We start from the raw sequence: 25,017 nt of genomic DNA on the forward strand, positions 1-25,017 counted from the left end.
TTATAGAGAGAGTGTTACCTTAGGAACCAGGGCGTTATCTAGTTTATAGAGAGAGTGTTACATTAAGAACCAGGGCGTTATCTAGTTTATAGAGAGAGTGTTACCTTAGGAACCAGGGCGTTATCTAGTTTATAGAGAGAGTGTTACCTTAGGAACCAGGGCGTTATCTAGTTTATAGAGAGAGTGTTACATTAAGAACCAGGGCGTTATCTAGTTTATAGAGAGAGTGTTATCTTAGGAACCAGGGCGTTATCTAGTTTATAGAGAGAGTGTTATCTTAGGAACCAGGGCGTTATCTAGTTTATAGAGAGAGTGTTACCTTAGGAACCAGGGCGTTATCTAGTTTATAGAGAGAGTGTTACCTTAGGAACCAGGGCGTTATCTAGTTTATAGAGAGAGTGTTACCTTAGGAACCAGGGCATTATCTAGTTTATAGAGAGAGTGTTACCTTAGGGACCAGGGCGTTATCTAGTTTATAGAGAGAGTGTTACCTTAGGAACCAGGGCGTTATCTAGTTTATAGAGAGAGTGTTACATTAAGAACCAGGGCGTTATCTAGTTTATAGAGAGAGTGTTATCTTAGGAACCAGGGCGTTATCTAGTTTATAGAGAGAGTGTTACCTTAGGAACCAGGGCGTTATCTAGTTTATAGAGAGAGTGTTACCTTAGGAACCAGGGCGTTATCTAGTTTATAAAGAGAGTGTTACCTTAGGAACCAGGGCGTTATCTAGTTTATAGAGAGAGTGTTACCTTAGGAACCAGGGCGTTATCTAGTTTATAGAGAGAGTGTTATCTTAGGAACCAGGGCGTTATCTAGTTTATAGAGAGAGTGTTACCTTAGGAACCAGGGCGTTATCTAGTTTATAGAGAGAGTGTTCGAATATCTTAGTGAAGTCACGTGGAATCTCATCACCCTCCTGTAAACAGGCCTTGAGTCTGTCTGCTAGCTTGGGGGTGTCCGGCAGGAACTGGTAGTCTGAGATCTCAGGGTCTTCTGCGTCTATGCTATTCAGATTAACCTGGCCAAGGGAAACTGGTGAACATAATATATTATCGTGTTAAATATTTAAATAACAATAAGCTTGAAATGATATATAATTAAATATAGTGTCAACTTTCAGAATATAAACTTGATATAAAATCGACCTTCTCAAACTAATGATTTGTAACCAACCTTTTCCGAAGTAAGATAATCTATGATAACGTCGAATACTTTCCCATTTTCCTCCTTGTCAATGAACTGGTCGGAGAAGATGTGGGAGGAGCCGAGTACACACAGTTTCCCGCCAGATTGTGTCTGGTGGAACGCACAAACTGGTCTGTTGATGGGCAGCGACGTGGATCCTTTTGGGGGTAATTTCTGTCAGTCGTTGGTTTCTCGTAACCCCTCCCCCCCCGCCCCCCCCCCCGGCCCTCATAATAATTAATTATCACCCAGGGGTTCTTGTCATTGCAGCTAAATTGGGTCCCCCACTTTACTACCCAAGAGATGGCCACTCCAAAGAGATCTAGATGGCTGTATCCTTGATAAAGTTTTCAATCCACAAACACGTATAATACCTTACGAGACATATTTATGTTCGACATAATTCCAGTAACCTAAATGATGTGGAACCGAAAATATGGATTTTTTTCCTCAAAAATCCGCCAAATTTCGTACCCCAAATTAAATCATGATATTTGGGGATTTTTTCATCTCTTTATTTCACAAAAATAAAACCCAATATTTGAGAAAATTAATAAAATTAAATATAAGTTTGAAAAATTATAACTCAATTTCTTCGTCTTCCTCATCTAGTGGATCAGATACGTTTCTCTCGAGCTGTTCTCCAGTGTAGTCCCATGTGTATGCTTCACTGATCAGCTGTTTCATCTTGTAAACAATTTCTCCGGAGCCTTTCGACTTAACTTATAATCCTCCAGAGGGTATAGGAGACCGACGGGTCTGTAATTATCTTCTACTAGTCCCGAAATTTCACCACCGTGGAGCCGTGGCCAATAAAGTAGTGACAGAGCTTGCCTCTAATGGAACGTGTCCAACTGTCACCAATCGAGCATTCATTTGTTTGAGGAATCATATTTATAACTAACTTCAACTATATTAATAGTAAATCGATTTTAAGTCATAATTGAGCAAAATATAAGTGAAAAATAACGTGGGAGAAATAATGACGGTGACCTAAATTTGAAGTACGGAAATATGGTTTTTTTCCGACAAACCACAGAATTTCGTACTATATAAATATGTCTCGTAAGGTATATACTATATAATAAGCATCTTTAGCATTGAGTAAGATTATTTTGGCCTTCTTCCTTCTGGTCGACTTCTGAGAAGTTTAAAAACAAATTCTGAATTATGAACAGGATTTTGATGTTTTAGGTTACCAGCCAGGCCCGCGTCTAAATTTAGACAGTCTTAATTATTATCATAATAATTTCCACCGGTCTTTTGAGTTTGACGATATCCTAGGGAAAATTTCTAAAATTAGGTAGAGCGGTTACGGTTACGGTTGGGGTTACGGTTACGGTTAGGGTTACGGTTACGGTTGGGGTTACGGTTACGGTTACGGTTAGGGTTACGGTTACGGTTACGGTTAGGGTTACGGTTGGGGTTACGGTTACGGTTACGGTTACGGTTAGGGTTACGGTTACGGTTACGGTTAGGGTTAGGGTTACGGTTAGGGTTACGGTTAGGGTTTAGCTGTTCGGGAATACCAGTCGGGCCACTTGGATAAATTTGTTAAATACAGGGGGGGGTGTAATACACAAAGTCATAAGAAAGGAAGGAACTTAGTCTAAAGTAATCTTACCTGTGGATAGGACTGGAACTGAAGGCTTAACCACGTGTAGGGTAGCTCCATAGGGGTAAACATACGTCAAACATTGTCCTGGCATTATTAGCAGGGGTAAACATACGTCAAACATTGTCCTGACATTATTAGCAGGGGTAAACATACGTCAAACATTGTCCTGGCATTATTAGCAGGGGTAAACATACGTCAAACATTGTCCTGGCATTATTAGCAGGGGTAAGCATACGTCAAACATTGTCCTGACATTATTAGTAGAGTAGTAGGGGTAAACATACGTCAAACATTGTCCTGACATTATTAGTAGGGGTAAACATACGTCAAACATTGTCCTGGCATTATTAGCAGGGGTAAGCATACGTCAAACATTGTCCTGACATTATTAGTAGAGTAGTAGGGGTAAACATACGTCAAACATTGTCCTGACATTATTAGTAGGGGTAAACATACGTCAAACATTGTCCTGGCATTATTAGTAGGGGTAAACATACGTCAAACATTGTCCTGCCATTATTAGCAGGGGTAAACATACGTCAAACATTGTCCTGGCATTATTAGCAGGGGTAAACATACGTCAAACATTGACCTGACATTATTAGCAGGGGTAAACATACGTCAAACATTGTCCTGGCATTATTAGTAGGGGTAAACATACGTCAAACATACGTCAAACATTGTCCTGACATTATTAGCAGGGGTAAACATACGTCAAACATTGTCCTGGCATTATTAGTAGGGGTAAACATACGTCAAACATTGTCCTGACATTATTAGCAGGGGTAAACATACGTCAAACATTGTCCTGACATTATTAGCAGGGGTAAACATACGTCAAACATTGTCCTGGCATTATTAGCAGGGGTAAACATACGTCAAACATTGTCCTGGCATTATTAGCAGGGGTAAACATACGTCAAACATTGTCCTGGCATTATTAGCAGGGGTAAGCATACGTCAAACATTGTCCTGACATTATTAGTAGAGTAGTAGGGGTAAACATACGTCAACCATTGTCCTGACATTATTAGTAGGGGTAAACATACGTCAAACATTGTCCTGGCATTATTAGTAGGGGTAAACATACGTCAAACATTGTCCTGCCATTATTAGCAGGGGTAAACATACGTCAAACATTGTCCTGGCATTATTAGCAGGGGTAAACATACGTCAAACATTGACCTGACATTATTAGCAGGGGTAAACATACGTCAAACATTGTCCTGGCATTATTAGTAGGGGTAAACATACGTCAAACATACGTCAAACATTGTCCTGACATTATTAGCAGGGGTAAACATACGTCAAACATTGTCCTGGCATTATTAGTAGGGGTAAACATACGTCAAACATTGTCCTGACATTATTAGCAGGGGTAAACATACGTCAAACATTGTCCTGACATTATTAGCAGGGGTAAACATACGTCAAACATTGTCCTGGCATTATTAGCAGGGGTAAACATACGTCAAACAGTGTCCTGACATTATTAGCAGGGGTAAACATACGTCAAACATTGTCCTAGCATTGTTAGCAGGGGTAAACATACGTCAAACATTGTCCTGACATTATTAGCAGGGGTAAACATACGTCAAACATTGACCTGACATTATTAGCAGGGGTAAACATACGTCAAACATTGTCCTGACATTATTAGCAGGGGTAAACATACGTCAAACATTGTCCTGACATTATTACTTTTATAGATGTGAAATTCACTCTCGTTAAAAGCAATATCATATTTACCAATAAACAGGCTTACCTAGGGTGCTCTCGTTGTCGTAATCAGAAACTCCGGGAACAAATTTGCCGCCCGCCTTATTTATTTCTCTGTTTAACACTCCGTTTGCTATAAGTGCTTCCTGAAAGAAAGAAATAAGTTTATATAACTATATTATAATTATACAGAACAATTTGTTTGACTTATCCTAGTGCAATATCATAGCCCGGATTTTAGAAAAACCCGCCTTATTAATTATTATGTAGTATCATATTCTGACAGTATTTCTTTGAAAATAAGTTTTACATTATTGATTACCTTGGGGTGAAAGTATTTGTAATAGCTGGTTCTGACAACACTGTCACTGTTAACCATTATCCCGTAATCTTCCAGCAGGAAGTTTATGTTAGTGTCGTATTTGCCCTCTCCTCCGTCCCCCAATGATAATAGCAACTGATGGAGGAGATAAAGCTGTTACAGTTATATATAACATATGGATACATCATTCTATAATATACTAGTAGTACAGTAATAGCACTAATACTAAGTTAATTATTAATAATGACAAGTTATTAAATGTACTAGTAGTACAGTAATAGTACTAATACTAAGTTAATTATTAATAATGACAATAATGTTATTTAATGTTCAAGTTGTGACTCACCGATCCACCGTTCCTTACAAATCCGTTAACAGCGTCGAACTCTGTTTTAGTGAACTTCTCCCTAGGGCCAATAAAGATGAGGAGCTGGGCTGATGACAATGAGTTCTCAGTCAGGTCATCTTTAAGAGGCTGAACTTTCCAGGAGGAGCGCAGACGGCGAGACATGCTCTTGAGACCTGAGACAAGCTGTGAGTAATGGTCTCATTATAAAATACATTATATACTGAGACAAGCTGTGAGTAATGGTCTCATTATATACTGAGACAAGCTGTGAGTAATGGTCTCATTATATACTGAGACAAGCTGTGAGTAATGGTCTCATTATAAAATACATTATATACTGAGACAAGCTGTGAGTAATGGTCTCATTATATACTGAGACAAGCTGTGAGTAATGGTCTCATTATATACTGAGACAAGCTGTGAGTAATGGTCTCATTATAAAATACATTATATACTGAGACAAGCTGTGAGTAATGGTCTCATTATAAAATACATTATATACTGAGACAAGCTGTGAGTAATGGTCTCATTATAAAATACATTATATACTGAGACAAGCTGTGAATAATGGTCTCATTATAAAATACATTATATACTGAGACAAGCTGTGAGTAATGGTCTCATTATATACTGAGACAAGCTGTGAGTAATGGTCTCATTATAAAATACATTATATACTGAGACAAGCTGTGAGTAATGGTCTCATTATAAAATACATTATATACTGAGACAAGCTGTGAGTAATGGTCTCATTATAAAATACATTATATACTGAGACAAGCTGTGAGTAATGGTCTCATTATAAAATACATTATATACTGAGACAAGCTGTGAGTAATGGTCTCATTATAAAATACATTATATACTGAGACAAGCTGTGAGTAATGGTCTCATTATAAAATACATTATATACTGAGACAAGCTGTGAGTAATGGTCTCATTATAAAATACATTATATACTGAGACAAGTTGTGAGTAATGGTTTCATTATAAAATACATTATATACTGAGACAAGCTGTGAGTAATGGTCTCATTATAAAATACATTATATACTGAGACAAGCTGTGAGTAATGGTCTCATTATAAAATACATTATATACTGAGACAAGCTGTGAGTAATGGTCTCATTATAAAATACATTATATACTGAGACAAGCTGTGAGTAATGGTCTCATTATATACTGAGACAAGCTGTGAGTAATGGTCTCATTATATACTGAGACAAGCTGTGAGTAATGGTCTCATTATAAAATACATTATATACTGAGACAAGCTGTGAGTAATGGTCTCATTATATACTGAGACAAGCTGTGAGTAATGGTCTCATTATATACTGAGACAAGCTGTGAGTAATGGTCTCATTATAAAATACATTATATACTGAGACAAGCTGTGAGTAATGGTCTCATTATAAAATACATTATATACTGAGACAAGCTGTGAGTAATGGTATCATTATAAAATACATTATATACTGAGACAAGCTGTGAGTAATGGTCTCATTATAAAATACATTATATACTGAGACAAGCTGTGAGTAATGGTCTCATTATATACTGAGACAAGCTGTGAGTAATGGTCTCATTATAAAATACATTATATACTGAGACAAGCTGTGAGTAATGGTCTCATTATAAAATACATTATATACTGAGACAAGCTGTGAGTAATGGTCTCATTATAAAATACATTATATACTGAGACAAGCTGTGAGTAATGGTCTCATTATATACTGAGACAAGCTGTGAGTAATGGTATCATTATAAAATACATTATATACTGAGACAAGCTGTGAGTAATGGTCTCATTATAAAATACATTATATACTGAGACAAGCTGTGAGTAATGGTCTCATTATAAAATACATTATATATACTGAGACAAGCTGTGAGTAATGGTCTCATTATAAAATACATTATATACTGAGACAAGCTGTGAGTAATGGTCTCATTATAAAATACATTATATACTGAGACAAGCTGTGAGTAATGGTCTCATTATAAAATACATTATATACTGAGATAAGCTGTGAGTAATGGTCTCATTATAAAATACATTATATACTGAGACAGGTCTGTGAGTAATGGTCTCATTATAAAATACATTATATACTGAGACAGGCTGTGAGTAATGGTCTCATTATAAAATACATTATATACTGAGACAAGCTGTGAGTAATGGTCTCATTATATACTGAGACAAGCTGTGAGTAATGGTCTCATTATATACTGAGACAAGCTGTGAGTAATGGTCTCATTATAAAATACATTATATACTGAGACAAGCTGTGAGTAATGGTCTCATTATAAAATACATTATATACTGAGACAAGCTGTGAGTAATGGTCTCATTATAAAATACATTATATACTGAGACAAGCTGTGAGTAATGGTCTCATTATAAAATACATTATATACTGAGACAAGCTGTGGGTAATGGTCTCATTATAAAATACATTATATACTGAGACAAGCTGTGAGTAATGGTCTCATTATAAAATACATTATATACTGAGACAAGCTGTGAGTAATGGTCTCATTATAAAATACATTATATACTGAGACAAGCTGTGAGTAATGGTCTCATTATAAAATACATTATATACTGAGACAAGTTGTGAGTAATGGTTTCATTATAAAATACATTATATACTGAGACAAGCTGTGAGTAATGGTCTCATTATAAAATACATTATATACTGAGACAAGCTGTGAGTAATGGTCTCATTATAAAATACATTATATACTGAGACAAGCTGTGAGTAATGGTCTCATTATAAAATACATTATATACTGAGACAAGCTGTGAGTAATGGTCTCATTATAAAATACATTATATACTGAGACAAGCTGTGAGTAATGGTCTCATTATATACTGAGACAAGCTGTGAGTAATGGTCTCATTATAAAATACATTATATACTGAGACAATCTGTGAGTAATGGTCTCATTATAAAATACATTATATACTGAGACAAGCTGTGAGTAATGGTCTCATTATAAAATACATTATATACTGAGACAAGCTGTGAGTAATGGTCTCATTATAAAATACATTATATACTGAGACAAGCTGTGAGTAATGGTCTCATTATAAAATACATTATATACTGAGACAAGCTGTGAGTAATGGTCTCATTATAAAATACATTATATACTGAGACAAGCTGTGAGTAATGGTCTCATTATAAAATACATTATATACTGAGACAAGCTGTGAGTAATGGTCTCATTATAAAATACATTATATACTGAGACAAGCTGTGAGTAATGGTCTCATTATAAAATACATTATATACTGAGACAAGCTGTGAGTAATTGTCTCATTATAAAATACATTATATACTGAGACAAGCTGTGAGTAATGGTCTCATTATAAAATACATTATATACTGAGACAAGCTGTGAGTAATGGTCTCATTATAAAATACATTATATACTGAGACAAGCTGTGAGTAATGGTCTCATTATGAAATACATTATATACTGAGACAAGCTGTAAGTAATGGTCTCATTATAAAATACATTATATACTGAGACAAGCTGTGAGTAATGGTCTCATTATAAAATACATTATATACTGAGACAAGCTGTGAGTAATGGTCTCATTATAAAATACATTATATACTGAGACAAGCTGTGAGTAATGGTCTCATTATGAAATACATTATATACTGAGACAAGCTGTGAGTAATGGTCTCATTATGAAATACATTATATACTGAGACAAGCTGTGAGTAATGGTCTCATTATAAAATACATTATATACTGAGACAAGCTGTGAGTAATGGTCTCATTATAAAATACATTATATACTGAGACAAGCTGTGAGTAATGGTCTCATTATAAAATACATTATATACTGAGACAAGCTGTGAGTAATGTTCTCATTATAAAATACATTATATACTGAGACAAGCTGTGAGTAATGGTCTCATTATAAAATACATTATATACTGAGACAAGCTGTGAGTAATGGTCTCATTATAAAATACATTATATACTGAGACAAGCTGTGAGTAATGGTCTCATTATAAAATACATTATATACTGAGACAAGCTGTGAGTAATGGTCTCATTATAAAATACATTATATACTGAGACAAGCTGTGAGTAATGGTCTCATTATGAAATACATTATATACTGAGACAAGCTGTGAGTAATGGTCTCATTATAAAATACATTATATACTGAGACAAGCTGTGAGTAATGGTCTCATTATAAAATACATTATATACTGAGACAAGCTGTGAGTAATGGTCTCATTATAAAATACATTATATACTGAGACAAGCTGTGAGTAATGGTCTCATTATAAAATACATTATATACTGAGACAAGCTGTGAGTAATGGTCTCATTATAAAATACATTATATACTGAGACAAGCTGTGAGTAATGGTCTCATTATAAAATACATTATATACTGAGACAAGCTGTGAGTAATGGTCTCATTATAAAATACATTATATACTGAGACAAGCTGTGAGTAATGGTCTCATTATAAAATACATTATATACTGAGACAAGCTGTGAGTAATGGTCTCATTATAAAATACATTATATACTGAGACAAGCTGTGAGTAATGGTCTCATTATAAAATACATTATATACTGAGACAAGCTGTGAGTAATGGTCTCATTATAAAATACATTATATACTGAGACAAGCTGTGAGTAATGGTCTCATTATATACTGAGACAAGCTGTGAGTAATGGTATCATTATAAAATACATTATATACTGAGACAAGCTGTGAGTAATGGTCTCATTATAAAATACATTATATACTGAGACAAGCTGTGAGTAATGGTCTCATTATAAAATACATTATATATACTGAGACAAGCTGTGAGTAATGGTCTCATTATAAAATACATTATATACTGAGACAAGCTGTGAGTAATGGTCTCATTATAAAATACATTATATACTGAGACAAGCTGTGAGTAATGGTCTCATTATAAAATACATTATATACTGAGATAAGCTGTGAGTAATGGTCTCATTATAAAATACATTATATACTGAGACAGGTCTGTGAGTAATGGTCTCATTATAAAATACATTATATACTGAGACAGGCTGTGAGTAATGGTCTCATTATAAAATACATTATATACTGAGACAAGCTGTGAGTAATGGTCTCATTATATACTGAGACAAGCTGTGAGTAATGGTCTCATTATATACTGAGACAAGCTGTGAGTAATGGTCTCATTATAAAATACATTATATACTGAGACAAGCTGTGAGTAATGGTCTCATTATAAAATACATTATATACTGAGACAAGCTGTGAGTAATGGTCTCATTATAAAATACATTATATACTGAGACAAGCTGTGAGTAATGGTCTCATTATAAAATACATTATATACTGAGACAAGCTGTGAGTAATGGTCTCATTATAAAATACATTATATACTGAGACAAGCTGTGAGTAATGGTCTCATTATAAAATACATTATATACTGAGACAAGCTGTGAGTAATGGTCTCATTATAAAATACATTATATACTGAGACAAGCTGTGAGTAATGGTCTCATTATAAAATACATTATATACTGAGACAAGTTGTGAGTAATGGTTTCATTATAAAATACATTATATACTGAGACAAGCTGTGAGTAATGGTCTCATTATAAAATACATTATATACTGAGACAAGCTGTGAGTAATGGTCTCATTATAAAATACATTATATACTGAGACAAGCTGTGAGTAATGGTCTCATTATAAAATACATTATATACTGAGACAAGCTGTGAGTAATGGTCTCATTATAAAATACATTATATACTGAGACAAGCTGTGAGTAATGGTCTCATTATATACTGAGACAAGCTGTGAGTAATGGTCTCATTATAAAATACATTATATACTGAGACAATCTGTGAGTAATGGTCTCATTATAAAATACATTATATACTGAGACAAGCTGTGAGTAATGGTCTCATTATAAAATACATTATATACTGAGACAAGCTGTGAGTAATGGTCTCATTATAAAATACATTATATACTGAGACAAGCTGTGAGTAATGGTCTCATTATAAAATACATTATATACTGAGACAAGCTGTGAGTAATGGTCTCATTATAAAATACATTATATACTGAGACAAGCTGTGAGTAATGGTCTCATTATAAAATACATTATATACTGAGACAAGCTGTGAGTAATGGTCTCATTATAAAATACATTATATACTGAGACAAGCTGTGAGTAATGGTCTCATTATAAAATACATTATATACTGAGACAAGCTGTGAGTAATGGTCTCATTATAAAATACATTATATACTGAGACAAGCTGTGAGTAATGGTCTCATTATAAAATACATTATATACTGAGACAAGCTGTGAGTAATGGTCTCATTATAAAATACATTATATACTGAGACAAGCTGTGAGTAATGGTCTCATTATGAAATACATTATATACTGAGACAAGCTGTAAGTAATGGTCTCATTATAAAATACATTATATACTGAGACAAGCTGTGAGTAATGGTCTCATTATAAAATACATTATATACTGAGACAAGCTGTGAGTAATGGTCTCATTATAAAATACATTATATACTGAGACAAGCTGTGAGTAATGGTCTCATTATAAAATACATTATATACTGAGACAAGCTGTGAGTAATGGTCTCATTATAAAATACATTATATACTGAGACAAGCTGTGAGTAATGGTCTCATTATAAAATACATTATATACTGAGACAAGCTGTGAGTAATGGTCTCATTATAAAATACATTATATACTGAGACAAGCTGTGAGTAATGTTCTCATTATAAAATACATTATATACTGAGACAAGCTGTGAGTAATGGTCTCATTATAAAATACATTATATACTGAGACAAGCTGTGAGTAATGGTCTCATTATAAAATACATTATATACTGAGACAAGCTGTGAGTAATGGTCTCATTATAAAATACATTATATACTGAGACAAGCTGTGAGTAATGGTCTCATTATAAAATACATTATATACTGAGACAAGCTGTGAGTAATGGTCTCATTATGAAATACATTATATACTGAGACAAGCTGTGAGTAATGGTCTCATTATAAAATACATTATATACTGAGACAAGCTGTGAGTAATGGTCTCATTATAAAATACATTATATACTGAGACAAGCTGTGAGTAATGGTCTCATTATAAAATACATTATATACTGAGACAAGCTGTGAGTAATGGTCTCATTATAAAATACATTATATACTGAGACAAGCTGTGAGTAATGGTCTCATTATAAAATACATTATATACTGAGACAAGCTGTGAGTAATGGTCTCATTATAAAATACATTATATACTGAGACAAGCTGTGAGTAATGGTCTCATTATAAAATACATTATATACTGAGACAAGCTGTGAGTAATGGTCTCATTATAAAATACATTATATACTGAGACAAGCTGTGAGTAATGGTCTCATTATAAAATACATTATATACTGAGACAAGCTGTGAGTAATGGTCTCATTATAAAATACATTATATACTGAGACAAGCTGTGAGTAATGGTCTCATTATATAAAATACATTATATACTGAGACAAGCTGTGAGTAATGGTCTCATTATAAAATACATTATATACTGAGACAAGCTGTGAGTAATGGTCTCATTATAAAATACATTATATACTGAGACAAGCTGTGAGTAATGGTCTCATTATAAAATACATTATATACTGAGACAAGCTGTGAGTAATGGTCTCATTATATAAAATACATTATATACTGAGACAAGCTGTGAGTAATGGTCTCATTATAAAATACATTATATACTGACACAAGCTGTGAGTAATGGTCTCATTATATAAAATACATTATATACTGAGACAAGCTGTGAGTAATGGTCTCATTATAAAATACATTATATACTGAGACAAGCTGTGAGTAATGGTCTCATTATATAAAATACATCATATACTGAGACAAGCTGTGAGTAATGGTCTCATTATAAAATACATTATATACTGAGACAAGCTGTGAGTAATGGTCTCATTATAAAATACATTATATACTGAGACAAGCTGTGAGTAATGGTCTCATTATAAAATACATTATATACTGAGACAAGCTGTGAGTAATGGTCTCATTATATAAAATACATTATATACTGAGACAAGCTGTGAGTAATGGTCTCATTATAAAATACATTATATACTGACACAAGCTGTGAGTAATGGTCTCATTATATAAAATACATTATATACTGAGACAAGCTGTGAGTAATGGTCTCATTATAAAATACATTATATACTGAGACAAGCTGTGAGTAATGGTCTCATTATAAAATACATTATATACTGAGACAAGCTGTGAGTAATGGTCTCATTATAAAATACATTATATACTGAGACAAGCTGTGAGTAATGGTCTCATTATATAAAATACATTATATACTGAGACAAGCTGTGAGTAATGGTCTCATTATAAAATACATTATATACTGACACAAGCTGTGAGTAATGGTCTCATTATATAAAATACATTATATACTGAGACAAGCTGTGAGTAATGGTCTCATTATAAAATACATTATATACTGAGACAAGCTGTGAGTAATGGTCTCATTATAAAATACATTATATACTGAGACAAGCTGTGAGTAATGGTCTCATTATAAAATACATTATATACTGAGACAAGCTGTGAGTAATGGTCTCATTATAAAATACATTATATACTGAGACAAGCTGTGAGTAATGGTCTCATTATAAAATACATTATATACTGAGACAAGCTGTGAGTAATGGTCTCATTATAAAATACATTATATACTGAGACAAGCTGTGAGTAATGGTCTCATTATATAAAATACATTATATACTGAGACAAGCTGTGAGTAATGGTCTCATTATAAAATACATTATATACTGACACAAGCTGTGAGTAATGGTCTCATTATATAAAATACATTATATACTGAGACAAGCTGTGAGTAATGGTCTCATTATAAAATACATTATATACTGAGACAAGCTGTGAGTAATGGTCTCATTATATAAAATACATTATATACTGAGACAAGCTGTGAGTAATGGTCTCATTATAAAATACATTATATACTGAGACAAGCTGTGAGTAATGGTCTCATTATATAAAATACATTATATACTGAGACAAGCTGTGAGTAATGGTCTCATTATAAAATACATTATATACTGAGACAAGCTGTGAGTAATGGTCTCATTATAAAATACATTATATACTGAGACAAGCTGTGAGTAATGGTCTCATTATAAAATACATTATATACTGAGACAAGCTGTGAGTAATGGTCTCATTATGAAATACATTATATACTGAGACAAGCTGTAAGTAATGGTCTCATTATAAAATACATTATATACTGAGACAAGCTGTGAGTAATGGTCTCATTATAAAATACATTATATACTGAGACAAGCTGTGAGTAATGGTCTCATTATAAAATACATTATATACTGAGACAAGCTGTGAGTAATGGTCTCATTATAAAATACATTATATACTGAGACAAGCTGTGAGTAATGGTCTCATTATAAAATACATTATATACTGAGACAAGCTGTGAGTAATGGTCTCATTATAAAATACATTATATACTGAGACAAGCTGTGAGTAATGGTCTCATTATAAAATACATTATATACTGAGACAAGCTGTGAGTAATGTTCTCATTATAAAATACATTATATACTGAGACAAGCTGTGAGTAATGGTCTCATTATAAAATACATTATATACTGAGACAAGCTGTGAGTAATGGTCTCATTATAAAATACATTATATACTGAGACAAGCTGTGAGTAATGGTCTCATTATAAAATACATTATATACTGAGACAAGCTGTGAGTAATGGTCTCATTATAAAATACATTATATACTGAGACAAGCTGTGAGTAATGGTCTCATTATGAAATACATTATATACTGAGACAAGCTGTGAGTAATGGTCTCATTATAAAATACATTATATACTGAGACAAGCTGTGAGTAATGGTCTCATTATAAAATACATTATATACTGAGACAAGCTGTGAGTAATGGTCTCATTATAAAATACATTATATACTGAGACAAGCTGTGAGTAATGGTCTCATTATAAAATACATTATATACTGAGACAAGCTGTGAGTAATGGTCTCATTATAAAATACATTATATACTGAGACAAGCTGTGAGTAATGGTCTCATTATAAAATACATTATATACTGAGACAAGCTGTGAGTAATGGTCTCATTATAAAATACATTATATACTGAGACAAGCTGTGAGTAATGGTCTCATTATAAAATACATTATATACTGAGACAAGCTGTGAGTAATGGTCTCATTATAAAATACATTATATACTGAGACAAGCTGTGAGTAATGGTCTCATTATAAAATACATTATATACTGAGACAAGCTGTGAGTAATGGTCTCATTATATAAAATACATTATATACTGAGACAAGCTGTGAGTAATGGTCTCATTATAAAATACATTATATACTGAGACAAGCTGTGAGTAATGGTCTCATTATAAAATACATTATATACTGAGACAAGCTGTGAGTAATGGTCTCATTATAAAATACATTATATACTGAGACAAGCTGTGAGTAATGGTCTCATTATATAAAATACATTATATACTGAGACAAGCTGTGAGTAATGGTCTCATTATAAAATACATTATATACTGACACAAGCTGTGAGTAATGGTCTCATTATATAAAATACATTATATACTGAGACAAGCTGTGAGTAATGGTCTCATTATAAAATACATTATATACTGAGACAAGCTGTGAGTAATGGTCTCATTATATAAAATACATCATATACTGAGACAAGCTGTGAGTAATGGTCTCATTATAAAATACATTATATACTGAGACAAGCTGTGAGTAATGGTCTCATTATAAAATACATTATATACTGAGACAAGCTGTGAGTAATGGTCTCATTATAAAATACATTATATACTGAGACAAGCTGTGAGTAATGGTCTCATTATATAAAATACATTATATACTGAGACAAGCTGTGAGTAATGGTCTCATTATAAAATACATTATATACTGACACAAGCTGTGAGTAATGGTCTCATTATATAAAATACATTATATACTGAGACAAGCTGTGAGTAATGGTCTCATTATAAAATACATTATATACTGAGACAAGCTGTGAGTAATGGTCTCATTATAAAATACATTATATACTGAGACAAGCTGTGAGTAATGGTCTCATTATAAAATACATTATATACTGAGACAAGCTGTGAGTAATGGTCTCATTATATAAAATACATTATATACTGAGACAAGCTGTGAGTAATGGTCTCATTATAAAATACATTATATACTGACACAAGCTGTGAGTAATGGTCTCATTATATAAAATACATTATATACTGAGACAAGCTGTGAGTAATGGTCTCATTATAAAATACATTATATACTGAGACAAGCTGTGAGTAATGGTCTCATTATAAAATACATTATATACTGAGACAAGCTGTGAGTAATGGTCTCATTATAAAATACATTATATACTGAGACAAGCTGTGAGTAATGGTCTCATTATAAAATACATTATATACTGAGACAAGCTGTGAGTAATGGTCTCATTATAAAATACATTATATACTGAGACAAGCTGTGAGTAATGGTCTCATTATAAAATACATTATATACTGAGACAAGCTGTGAGTAATGGTCTCATTATATAAAATACATTATATACTGAGACAAGCTGTGAGTAATGGTCTCATTATAAAATACATTATATACTGACACAAGCTGTGAGTAATGGTCTCATTATATAAAATACATTATATACTGAGACAAGCTGTGAGTAATGGTCTCATTATAAAATACATTATATACTGAGACAAGCTGTGAGTAATGGTCTCATTATATAAAATACATTATATACTGAGACAAGCTGTGAGTAATGGTCTCATTATAAAATACATTATATACTGAGACAAGCTGTGAGTAATGGTCTCATTATAAAATACATTATATACTGAGACAAGCTGTGAGTAATGGTCTCATTATAAAATACATTATATACTGAGACAATCTGTGAGTAATGGTCTCATTATAAAATACATTATATACTGAGACAAGCTGTGAGTAATGGTCTCATTATAAAATACATTATATATTCGTCCCGGATACTGGATAGTCAGTAAGAATTGCTGGAGAGAGCCGGGATATGATCTAGATATATACTAGTACTACATAGTAATACTATGTAGTACTATGATAGTATTAAGAATCGAATACGTGAGTATTGAAACTTCGTCATTATATTAGTCACTAGTTGGGTGTTTACTGTTTACCTGCGTTTCATTATATTAGTCACTAGTTGGGTGTTTACTGTTTACCTGCGTTTCATTATATTAGTCACTAGTTGGGTGTTTACCTGCGTTCATGTGAAACTGCTCCCCTTTGGTAGAGCTTATCAGCACAGTTTTTCCTCTGTTACTGTCCATCATTCAAGTAAGCTACAATATTTAAGTGTGTTAAAATTGAAACATTATTTTGCACTTTTCAGATCTATTATCGTTAATTGAACTTGACGAACTTTGAAGTAACTAGGCTTGGTTGTAACAAGAGGGAAGTTGGGGGGAACTTAATATAATAATATATGCCACATTTATTACAATTATTCTGGAATCCCTCTCCCCAAGAACAAATATTGTCGTCAAATCAATTGAGAAATTGAGAAATTGAGAAATTGAGAAATATAACCCGAGAAATACATATCAACAGCTAATATCTTCAAACTAGTTGACTTAAGTTTTTGAGTTGACCTTACGTAAAATGTTCTTGTCAAACAGCTGAATCTTATTAAACAACATTTTGCTCTGTACACGTTGCTGTTTGTTGATATCCAGAGTAGAAGTGGGCTGATAGAGCCAGGTTTCTGTTGGTGGGGGCAGCTTAGCGAGGGGGTAACTTCTTAACGAGTATAGACTCTCATACGTATCATTATCTTCAGGGGTGTAGGAATACATATCATTATCATCAGGGGTGTAGGAATACATATCTTCCTCTGCAACAGGTGATCTCAAATCAGACTTGTACTTGTGTTTGGTAATCCTGGTATTAACGTAGTCAACATCAGTGCTTATTCCTGATAGTCGGGGAGATGTTGCTTCTTTTAGCAAATGATATGCATACTCAGGTGGTGTACCGGGGAGAGCTGGAATGTGATTTGCATACTCAGGTGGTGTGCTAGGGAGAGCTGGAATGTCTTCAGGTTTCTCAGAGGATTCGGATAAACCACGGATACCTATGGAAGATGCAGAAATGGTTGATTTAGGCTTACGAACTGATTTGTAAATCGGTTCACCAGAATTATGAGAAGAACTTGTGCTTCCAAATTCAAATTGTGACAGAATTTCTTTTGCATTTTTTGGTTTAGGCGGTGGTTCCGGTTTAGAAAGAGGTCCCCTTAATATCTTAGCAAGGGGGGCAAGTTTAGGAAGTTTGGTTAAAGACAGAGGTGCTGAGTCAAATGAGGGCAGATTAGGAGATGGTATTGTTGTTGTGTGTGTGTGTTGTATTGACGGAGAGGAAATGGGATGAGGTGTCTCCCTCCTGCTAGAAGGAGAGGTATTTCTAGGGCTTGTAGAGTGGGTTGAATAAGGAATGTGAAGATTAGCTTCGTCCTCTTCAAGAACCTTGCTCCGAGAGTGTGTCCTGGTGTTCACGTAGTCACGGTCAGTAAAGTAGGACATGAGGTGCTGGTAGAGCTCTACCAAGCGGTTCGTACGAAGAATAACTGTCTGCTGGTTGAGCGTCAACATCAGGGTATCTTCAACCGTCAGTTTTATCTGAGACAATTATTCAATTTAACTGAAAAGCTAAGGTTGAGAAGTAGCGGACGCTATATTTCCGTTCACTACAAGCTCTGATTAGTTAACTTCATAATATCATGCTTTAAATACGATATTCCAATTCAATTGCCGTAGAAATTGCTGTAAAACTTAACTTTTATCTGTAATTTAAGAAATTGGAAGCAAAAAGTGAAAATCCATCTTTTTCTGCAAAAACGTCCATTCATAACCTTTCACTTAAAATTGTTGCAAAAATAGTGAACGGAAAAAATGAAAGAGACAGGAATTTACCAAATCAACATTAGTAGAGATAACAGTAGAATGTGTAGTCAGCAGAGTATCTCCACTAGAGATACCACTAGATCCCTTCTTCTCCATGATTGTATGCGGAGTAGTGCGCTCTGCTACAGACAACTCAACACTCCTCTCACTGACACACAGTATAGCAGGTAGCTCTGTTTTATCTTGTATCATCGTAACAGCGTACGTCACTGCAACCAGACGAGTCAGGACTATAATATTAACAAGATGTGATCTTAAATAAATAAACTTGCTCTTATTTATCAAAACTTTGTTACACGAACTACAGGCCTAATAATTCAAACTGGATAAAGTTGCTTAGTGTTTACAGTTTTCAAAACATACCATTTGGACTAATTGCACTCTTAAAAAGTGTTTGCCATTCCAACACTTCTGATAGAAAGGTATCTGTACTAAAACTGAGAGTTAGATTTCCCACACGCTTACTCTCCACGCAAACTGTGAGGAATTGTATTTAATTATTGTATTATTGTATTATGTTAACTCCAAAATTGTCTGATATTTATCGAGATTGTAAATAATGTACTCGCTACTATAAATTCAGCCCAAATATAAATGAGAAAACTCCGGTCAAATAATCCTTAAGTTTTTTTTTCTAATATCGAAAAAATATATATCATATTACTGCAATATTTATAACTAACTTTCAAAAAACAAACCAAACAAGTAACACCAGTTACATATTATTAATAATATTAAAAGCTTTAAAGAAGTTTCAATCTGCTGGGACATTCAAATCAGCTTTTAAAAAGATATGTTAGTATAAAGTAATTTGTGAGATAAAACTGTGGGGGTTGAAGGTAATTAAATAAACACTAATTACTTCGACCGTTACAATGAGAAACATATAATACAGATATTTACACTGTGTAATATCTGGCACCTAAAACTAACCCAAAAAATTAGGATCGTGACTAGCGAAGGTGATATTCACGAGATTGGCTTTCAGAACCAGGGACATCTGAGGAAGTTGAAGAGTCCTGCATTCTCTGACCTCCAGCTTCATCATCTTAGTGTTGAAGTCGTACAAGAGAGACACCCACTGTACCACCAACTTACCCGACTGAACCTGGGTAAAGGAATACATTGTACAAGAGAGACACCCACTGTACCACCAACTTACCCGACTGGACCTGAGTAAAGGAACACATTGTGGTGGCTAAACGTGTCCGGTATTAGACAGAGACCTTGTAACTTCATAACTTGGCAGACGTGCTCTTCAAGAGTTAACTTGGCAGACGTGCTCTTCAAGAGTTAACTTGGCAGACGTGCTCTTCAAGAGTTAACTTGGCAGACGTGCTCTTCAAGAGTTCAAGGTCTTGTCCTATAATAATACGTACTAGCGATTTTTGATTTGTTGCTCCAAAGCTGAGATATGAAGTTAACGATGAGTGCGCATCACAAAATCGTCCACAGTAAACCTCATAAAAATAGCTAACAGCAAAATTTTTAAAATCGCTATCTCAGGAACCTGGAACATGTGTTTCAAATTTTAGATGAAATAGATAAAAGGTCTGATATAAGAAGACTTATGGGGCTATGTTTTCGTCACCCCATGATTTCCCTTCCTTTATGCTGGTCTTTGCTATCCTGTACTCCTCTAACGTAAACGGCTCTGATATATTCAGAGGTGGACCTCACTATTTTCCTCATTCTCAACTGTTGGAAAAGAAGCAAAATAGTTCTTTCAATTTTGAACTCGTTCCGTTAGTTTCCCTTGATTTAGACTTAGTGAGTTTTTTTTGACTTAGTGAGTTTCTCTTGATTTAGTGAGTTTCCCTTGATTTAGTAAGTTTCTCTTGATTTAGTGAGTTTCTCTTGATTTAGTGAGTTTTCCTTGATTTTGCCAGTATAGGATGGTGCTTTACCCGTAACCGTATTGATCATGGTCCAGCCTCCCGGACCTGTCCCTCTAGCAGCTCTAGCTCCCAGACCTGTCCCTCTAGCTTCCGGACCTGTCCCTCTAGCAGCTCCGGGACCTGTCCCTCTAGCAGCTCCCGGACCTGTCCCTCTAGCAGCTCCGGGACCTGTCCCTCTAGCAGCTCCCGGACCTGTCCCTCTAGCAGCTCCGGGACCTGTCCCTCTAGCAGCTCCCGGACCTGTCCCTCTAGCAGCTCCCGGACCTGTCCCTCTAGCAGCTCCCGGACCTGTCCCTCTAGCAGCTCCGGGACCTGTCCCTCTAGCAGTTCCGGGACCTGTCCCTCTAGCAGTTCCCGGACCTGTCCCTCTAGCAGCTCCGGGACCTGTCCCTCTAGCAGCTCCGGGACCTGTCCCTCTAGCAGCTCCGGGACCTGTCCCTCTAGCAGTTCCGGGACCTGTCCCTCTAGCAGCTCCGGGACCTGTCCCTCTAGCAGCACCCGGACCTGTCCCTCTAGCAGTTCCGGGACCTGTCCCTCTAGCAGCTCCGGGACCTGTCCCTCTAGCAGCTCCGGGACCTGTCCCTCTAGCAGCTCCCGGACCTGTCCCTCTAGCAGCTTCGGGACCTGTCCCTCTAGCAGCTCCCGGACCTGTCCCTTTAGCAGCTCCGGGACCTGTCCCTCTAGCAGCTCCGGGACCTGTCCCTCTAGCAGCTCCGGTACCTGTCCCTCTAGCAGCTCCCGGACCTGTCCCTCTAGCAGCTCCGGTACCTGTCCCTCTAGCAGCTCCCGGACCTGTCCCTCTAGCTCCCGGACCTGTCCCTCTAGCAGCTCCGGGACCTGTCCCTCTAGCAGCTCCGGGACCTGTCCCTCTAGCAGCTCCGGGACCTGTCCCTCTAGCAGCTTCCGGACCTGTCCCTCTAGCAGCTCCCGGGCCTGTCCCTCTAGCAGCTCCGGGACCTGTCCCTCTAGCAGCTCCGGGACCTGTCCCTCTAGCAGCTCCGGGACCTGTCCCTCTAGCAGCTCCCGGACCTGTCCCTCTAGCAGCTCCGGGACCTGTCCCTCTAGCAGCTCCCGGACCTGTCCCTCTAGCAGCTCCGGGACCTGTCCCTCTAGCAGCTCCCGGACCTGTCCCTCTAGCAGCTCCGGGACCTGTCCCTCTAGCAGCTCCGGGACCTGTCCCTCTAGCAGCTCCGGGACCTGTCCCTCTAGCAGTTCCGGGACCTGTCCCTCTAGCAGTGCTATCGAGCACAAAATAAAAGGATGAAACATTTTTCCTGTAAGCTTGTAGTAAAAATATACTAGCTTGTTGAGGATTATATTATGTAATGAGCTATTCTTACTTTATATCACCAGATCCAATCATGTCCTAACATTCCTTACTCAAAGTCAATATCCCATTCACTGTCATTTTTAAGCTAAGAAGGTACACGAAACGTGTGTGAACAACGTTGTGTTATCCAGCTATTGTCGTGCGAAGCACCTACAGCTTTACTGTTTACACGTCACGAGGCACACTGTTCCTACTCAAGTATTGTATCCTACAAATCTTCTCCTCAGATACTATTTATTCAGGCAATACTATCGACAATATTATATCTATTTATATTTTAAACTTGACGAAAAAATCCATAATTTCTACAGTATAACAGAGCTTGATGATGAAGAGAAATTAAAACGTAACTGATTTTTAAAATTTCCTCGAACAAAGCTTTCGACTAGCGGGTTTCTAGTACTTGATATCTCAGTCATCTGAGTAGCAAGAGCTCCCATCGTGTAAACTAAATTAAATATTATTGCACACTTTAATATTTATATACTATAATATATTTAATATTCACTTCTCAGTATTGAAATTATGTGCTTTACAAACCTTTTCACTCTCTTCTGCATCCGTTACCACTAAAAAGCCAGCTTTTAGAGTCCTCCACCCCATCACACTCAGGACATTATGTTTAATTCTTCAAACGCTGAGGGGGGGGGGGGGTTGGTGAGAGAAGGGGTTTAGTGTAACCATGGTAACACTAGTAAGAGAGAGGCAAAAAGAACTGAGCCGTTTGACAATTGATATGGCTTGGAAGTACGGAAGTGTCAGCGATGATTGAGAAAGTCAGAAACACAGTTGAAATTATCAGCTACAGTCTTATATTATTACAAATGAGCTACATTCTTGGCAGGTTAATTGGTTAACATACCAGAGTTAATTGCAACAAAATAAACAAAGATCAATGCTAGTGTATTTGTTGTTAATTGGTTTGTTTTGAAGTCTATCTTTAAACTTGGTTTGACAGCAGTGCTGACTGCTGAAGTAAACAAGTAAAGATTCGGTTCAAACTTGTAGGACATAATATTTTGGGTCCAGGACTCTACGGCGTGGGATGTTTCAGCTTTAAAAATTAGGATTAGGGTTAAGTAGTAGGGACATAGTAGTAGTAGTAGTAGGGACATAGTAGTAGTGAGAAAAACTTACACAAACCCGAACCCAAATTTTTTGAGCCGATCTCATACCGTAGAGTCTCGCACCGTAGTGTTCGGACCACTTTTTCTTGATTTCAAACCAGAACCACAATTAATCATGAAGTACTTTTGTTCGTGTTCGTCTAGTGCCATTGAGCCACTGCGGCCTTTAAATAAAGTCAACTCAATTTTGCCACATTTCAAAATTTGATAGCAAATCTCACGAAGGAAATGTTACTACTGAGAACACCACTTAACTTGACAACAAATCAAAAACAGTGGGTAAGAAATAAGGTTTTATCCTATAGTGTTATTAGTCAAGTGCTATTAGTAACATTTCAAATATGCTAAAGCGATTACGTAGGCGTATTATTATATAGAATGTAGATATTATATAATATAATTGGCGTGATATATAATATATAGCTCTGAACTTCAAGTACTCAAATATCGTTTATTCCCTTTGTGGCATGATAATGATTCCCAATGTTAATCATAAACTTTCAGAATGAAGAGGTGTATGTCGAATTAGAGCTCAGAGAAAATGGCAAGTAGATTATATAAGATTGACACTAAGATGCCATCAAAAGGGTTCAGTTAATTGGGATTTGGGTGAACCCCCCCCCCCCCCCCTTAATTGGGATTTGAACATAGCAGGATCAGTATCCCGATCTTTCCCTCGAATTTTAATAAAAAACAAATTTGCCAGTGGAATTCAATGGCAATGATAATAAGCTATTTGTCACTGAATTTGAATCCCAGTTATTAATGATTATACAGGTGAGACAATGCTACGTGTTACGGGGCCGGAACAGTCGGAATTGATGGATTTCCTGTTAAATGATTATCACGTTGAATTGCAACCTGGCTTTGGAGATGACCAAACTTTCATAGGTAAGTGAGCAGTGGTGTAATTGCAACCTGGCATTTAGCCCCCCCTTCCCCCCCCCCCCCCCCCCCCCCCCCCCTAATTTAGCCCTCATCGGCCAAGATCGACACAATAGCACTTTTGTGAGAAAGTTTAAGCAGTTTGATTTACCCAAATCAGCAGTTCCCTGATTTCCTGCCTGAAATCTTTTACTAATGTACCTTTTGGCAACAATATTAAGATAGTTTATAATGGTTTGTGAATTGAAGTGTGATTACAAGCAATGAAATGAATTTTAGTAGGGTCTTTGTTAATTTCTATTATTATTGCTGTCTATGACATTATATTACTGAGTGGTTGTTATTACTACTGGCTGTTTTTGTAGCCCTGCTTCCTTCCTTTCCTACAATAACATTCTCCTATATAAACGCACCTTTTGCACTCACTTCACCTTATATT

General features: G+C 35.6%; 3 protein-coding genes across 3 annotated transcripts in view; all 3 read right to left on the reverse strand.

Annotated features, from left to right (window-relative positions):
• Positions 1-25,017, reverse strand: part of LOC134815899 (cilia- and flagella-associated protein 53-like) — an 889,273-nt gene that overhangs the window by 221,887 nt on the left and 642,369 nt on the right. The gene's annotated exons all lie outside the window — the stretch shown is intronic.
• The window catches only part of LOC134815904 (intraflagellar transport protein 52 homolog), a 40,014-nt gene that overhangs the window by 704 nt on the left and 14,293 nt on the right, over positions 1-25,017 (reverse strand). The window contains exons 2-8 of the mRNA XM_063824508.1: positions 17,637-17,720; positions 5,191-5,366; positions 4,845-4,979; positions 4,569-4,668; positions 2,810-2,887; positions 1,174-1,343; positions 836-1,018 (exon numbers count right to left, since the gene is read on the reverse strand). Coding sequence (XP_063680578.1) covers positions 836-1,018; positions 1,174-1,343; positions 2,810-2,887; positions 4,569-4,668; positions 4,845-4,979; positions 5,191-5,366; positions 17,637-17,709 — 915 coding nt within the window. The 5' untranslated portion in view covers positions 17,710-17,720. The remainder of the gene's footprint in view (positions 1-835; positions 1,019-1,173; positions 1,344-2,809; positions 2,888-4,568; positions 4,669-4,844; positions 4,980-5,190; positions 5,367-17,636; positions 17,721-25,017) is intronic.
• On the reverse strand, positions 18,010-23,189 carry LOC134814727 (uncharacterized). The gene is made up of 5 exons (XM_063822916.1): positions 23,107-23,189; positions 20,272-20,446; positions 19,702-19,815; positions 19,348-19,547; positions 18,010-19,053 (listed from the first exon to the last, which is right to left on the reverse strand). The coding sequence occupies exons 1-5, from the start codon at positions 23,167-23,169 to the stop codon at positions 18,010-18,012; spliced, it is 1,596 nt and encodes a 531-aa protein (XP_063678986.1). The 5' UTR covers positions 23,170-23,189.

This window comes from Bolinopsis microptera, chromosome 5 (assembly GCF_026151205.1).
Source record: "Bolinopsis microptera isolate Bmic1 chromosome 5, MBARI_Bmic_1.0, whole genome shotgun sequence".
NCBI lineage: Eukaryota > Metazoa > Ctenophora > Tentaculata > Lobata > Bolinopsidae > Bolinopsis > Bolinopsis microptera.

Excerpts from the sequence above, each read along its gene's own strand:
- LOC134814727 (XM_063822916.1), bottom strand. The coding sequence starts at position 23,169 with ATGGGGTGGAGGACTCTAAAAGCTGGCTTTTTAGTGGTAACGGATGCA. Across the intron at positions 19,548-19,701 it reads GAGTGCAATTAGTCCAAATG|TGACGTACGCTGTTACGATG; the intron begins GTATGTTTTGAA and ends GTCTGGTTGCAG. Across the intron at positions 19,054-19,347 it reads TCTCTACTAATGTTGATTTG|ATAAAACTGACGGTTGAAGA; the intron begins GTAAATTCCTGT and ends TAATTGTCTCAG.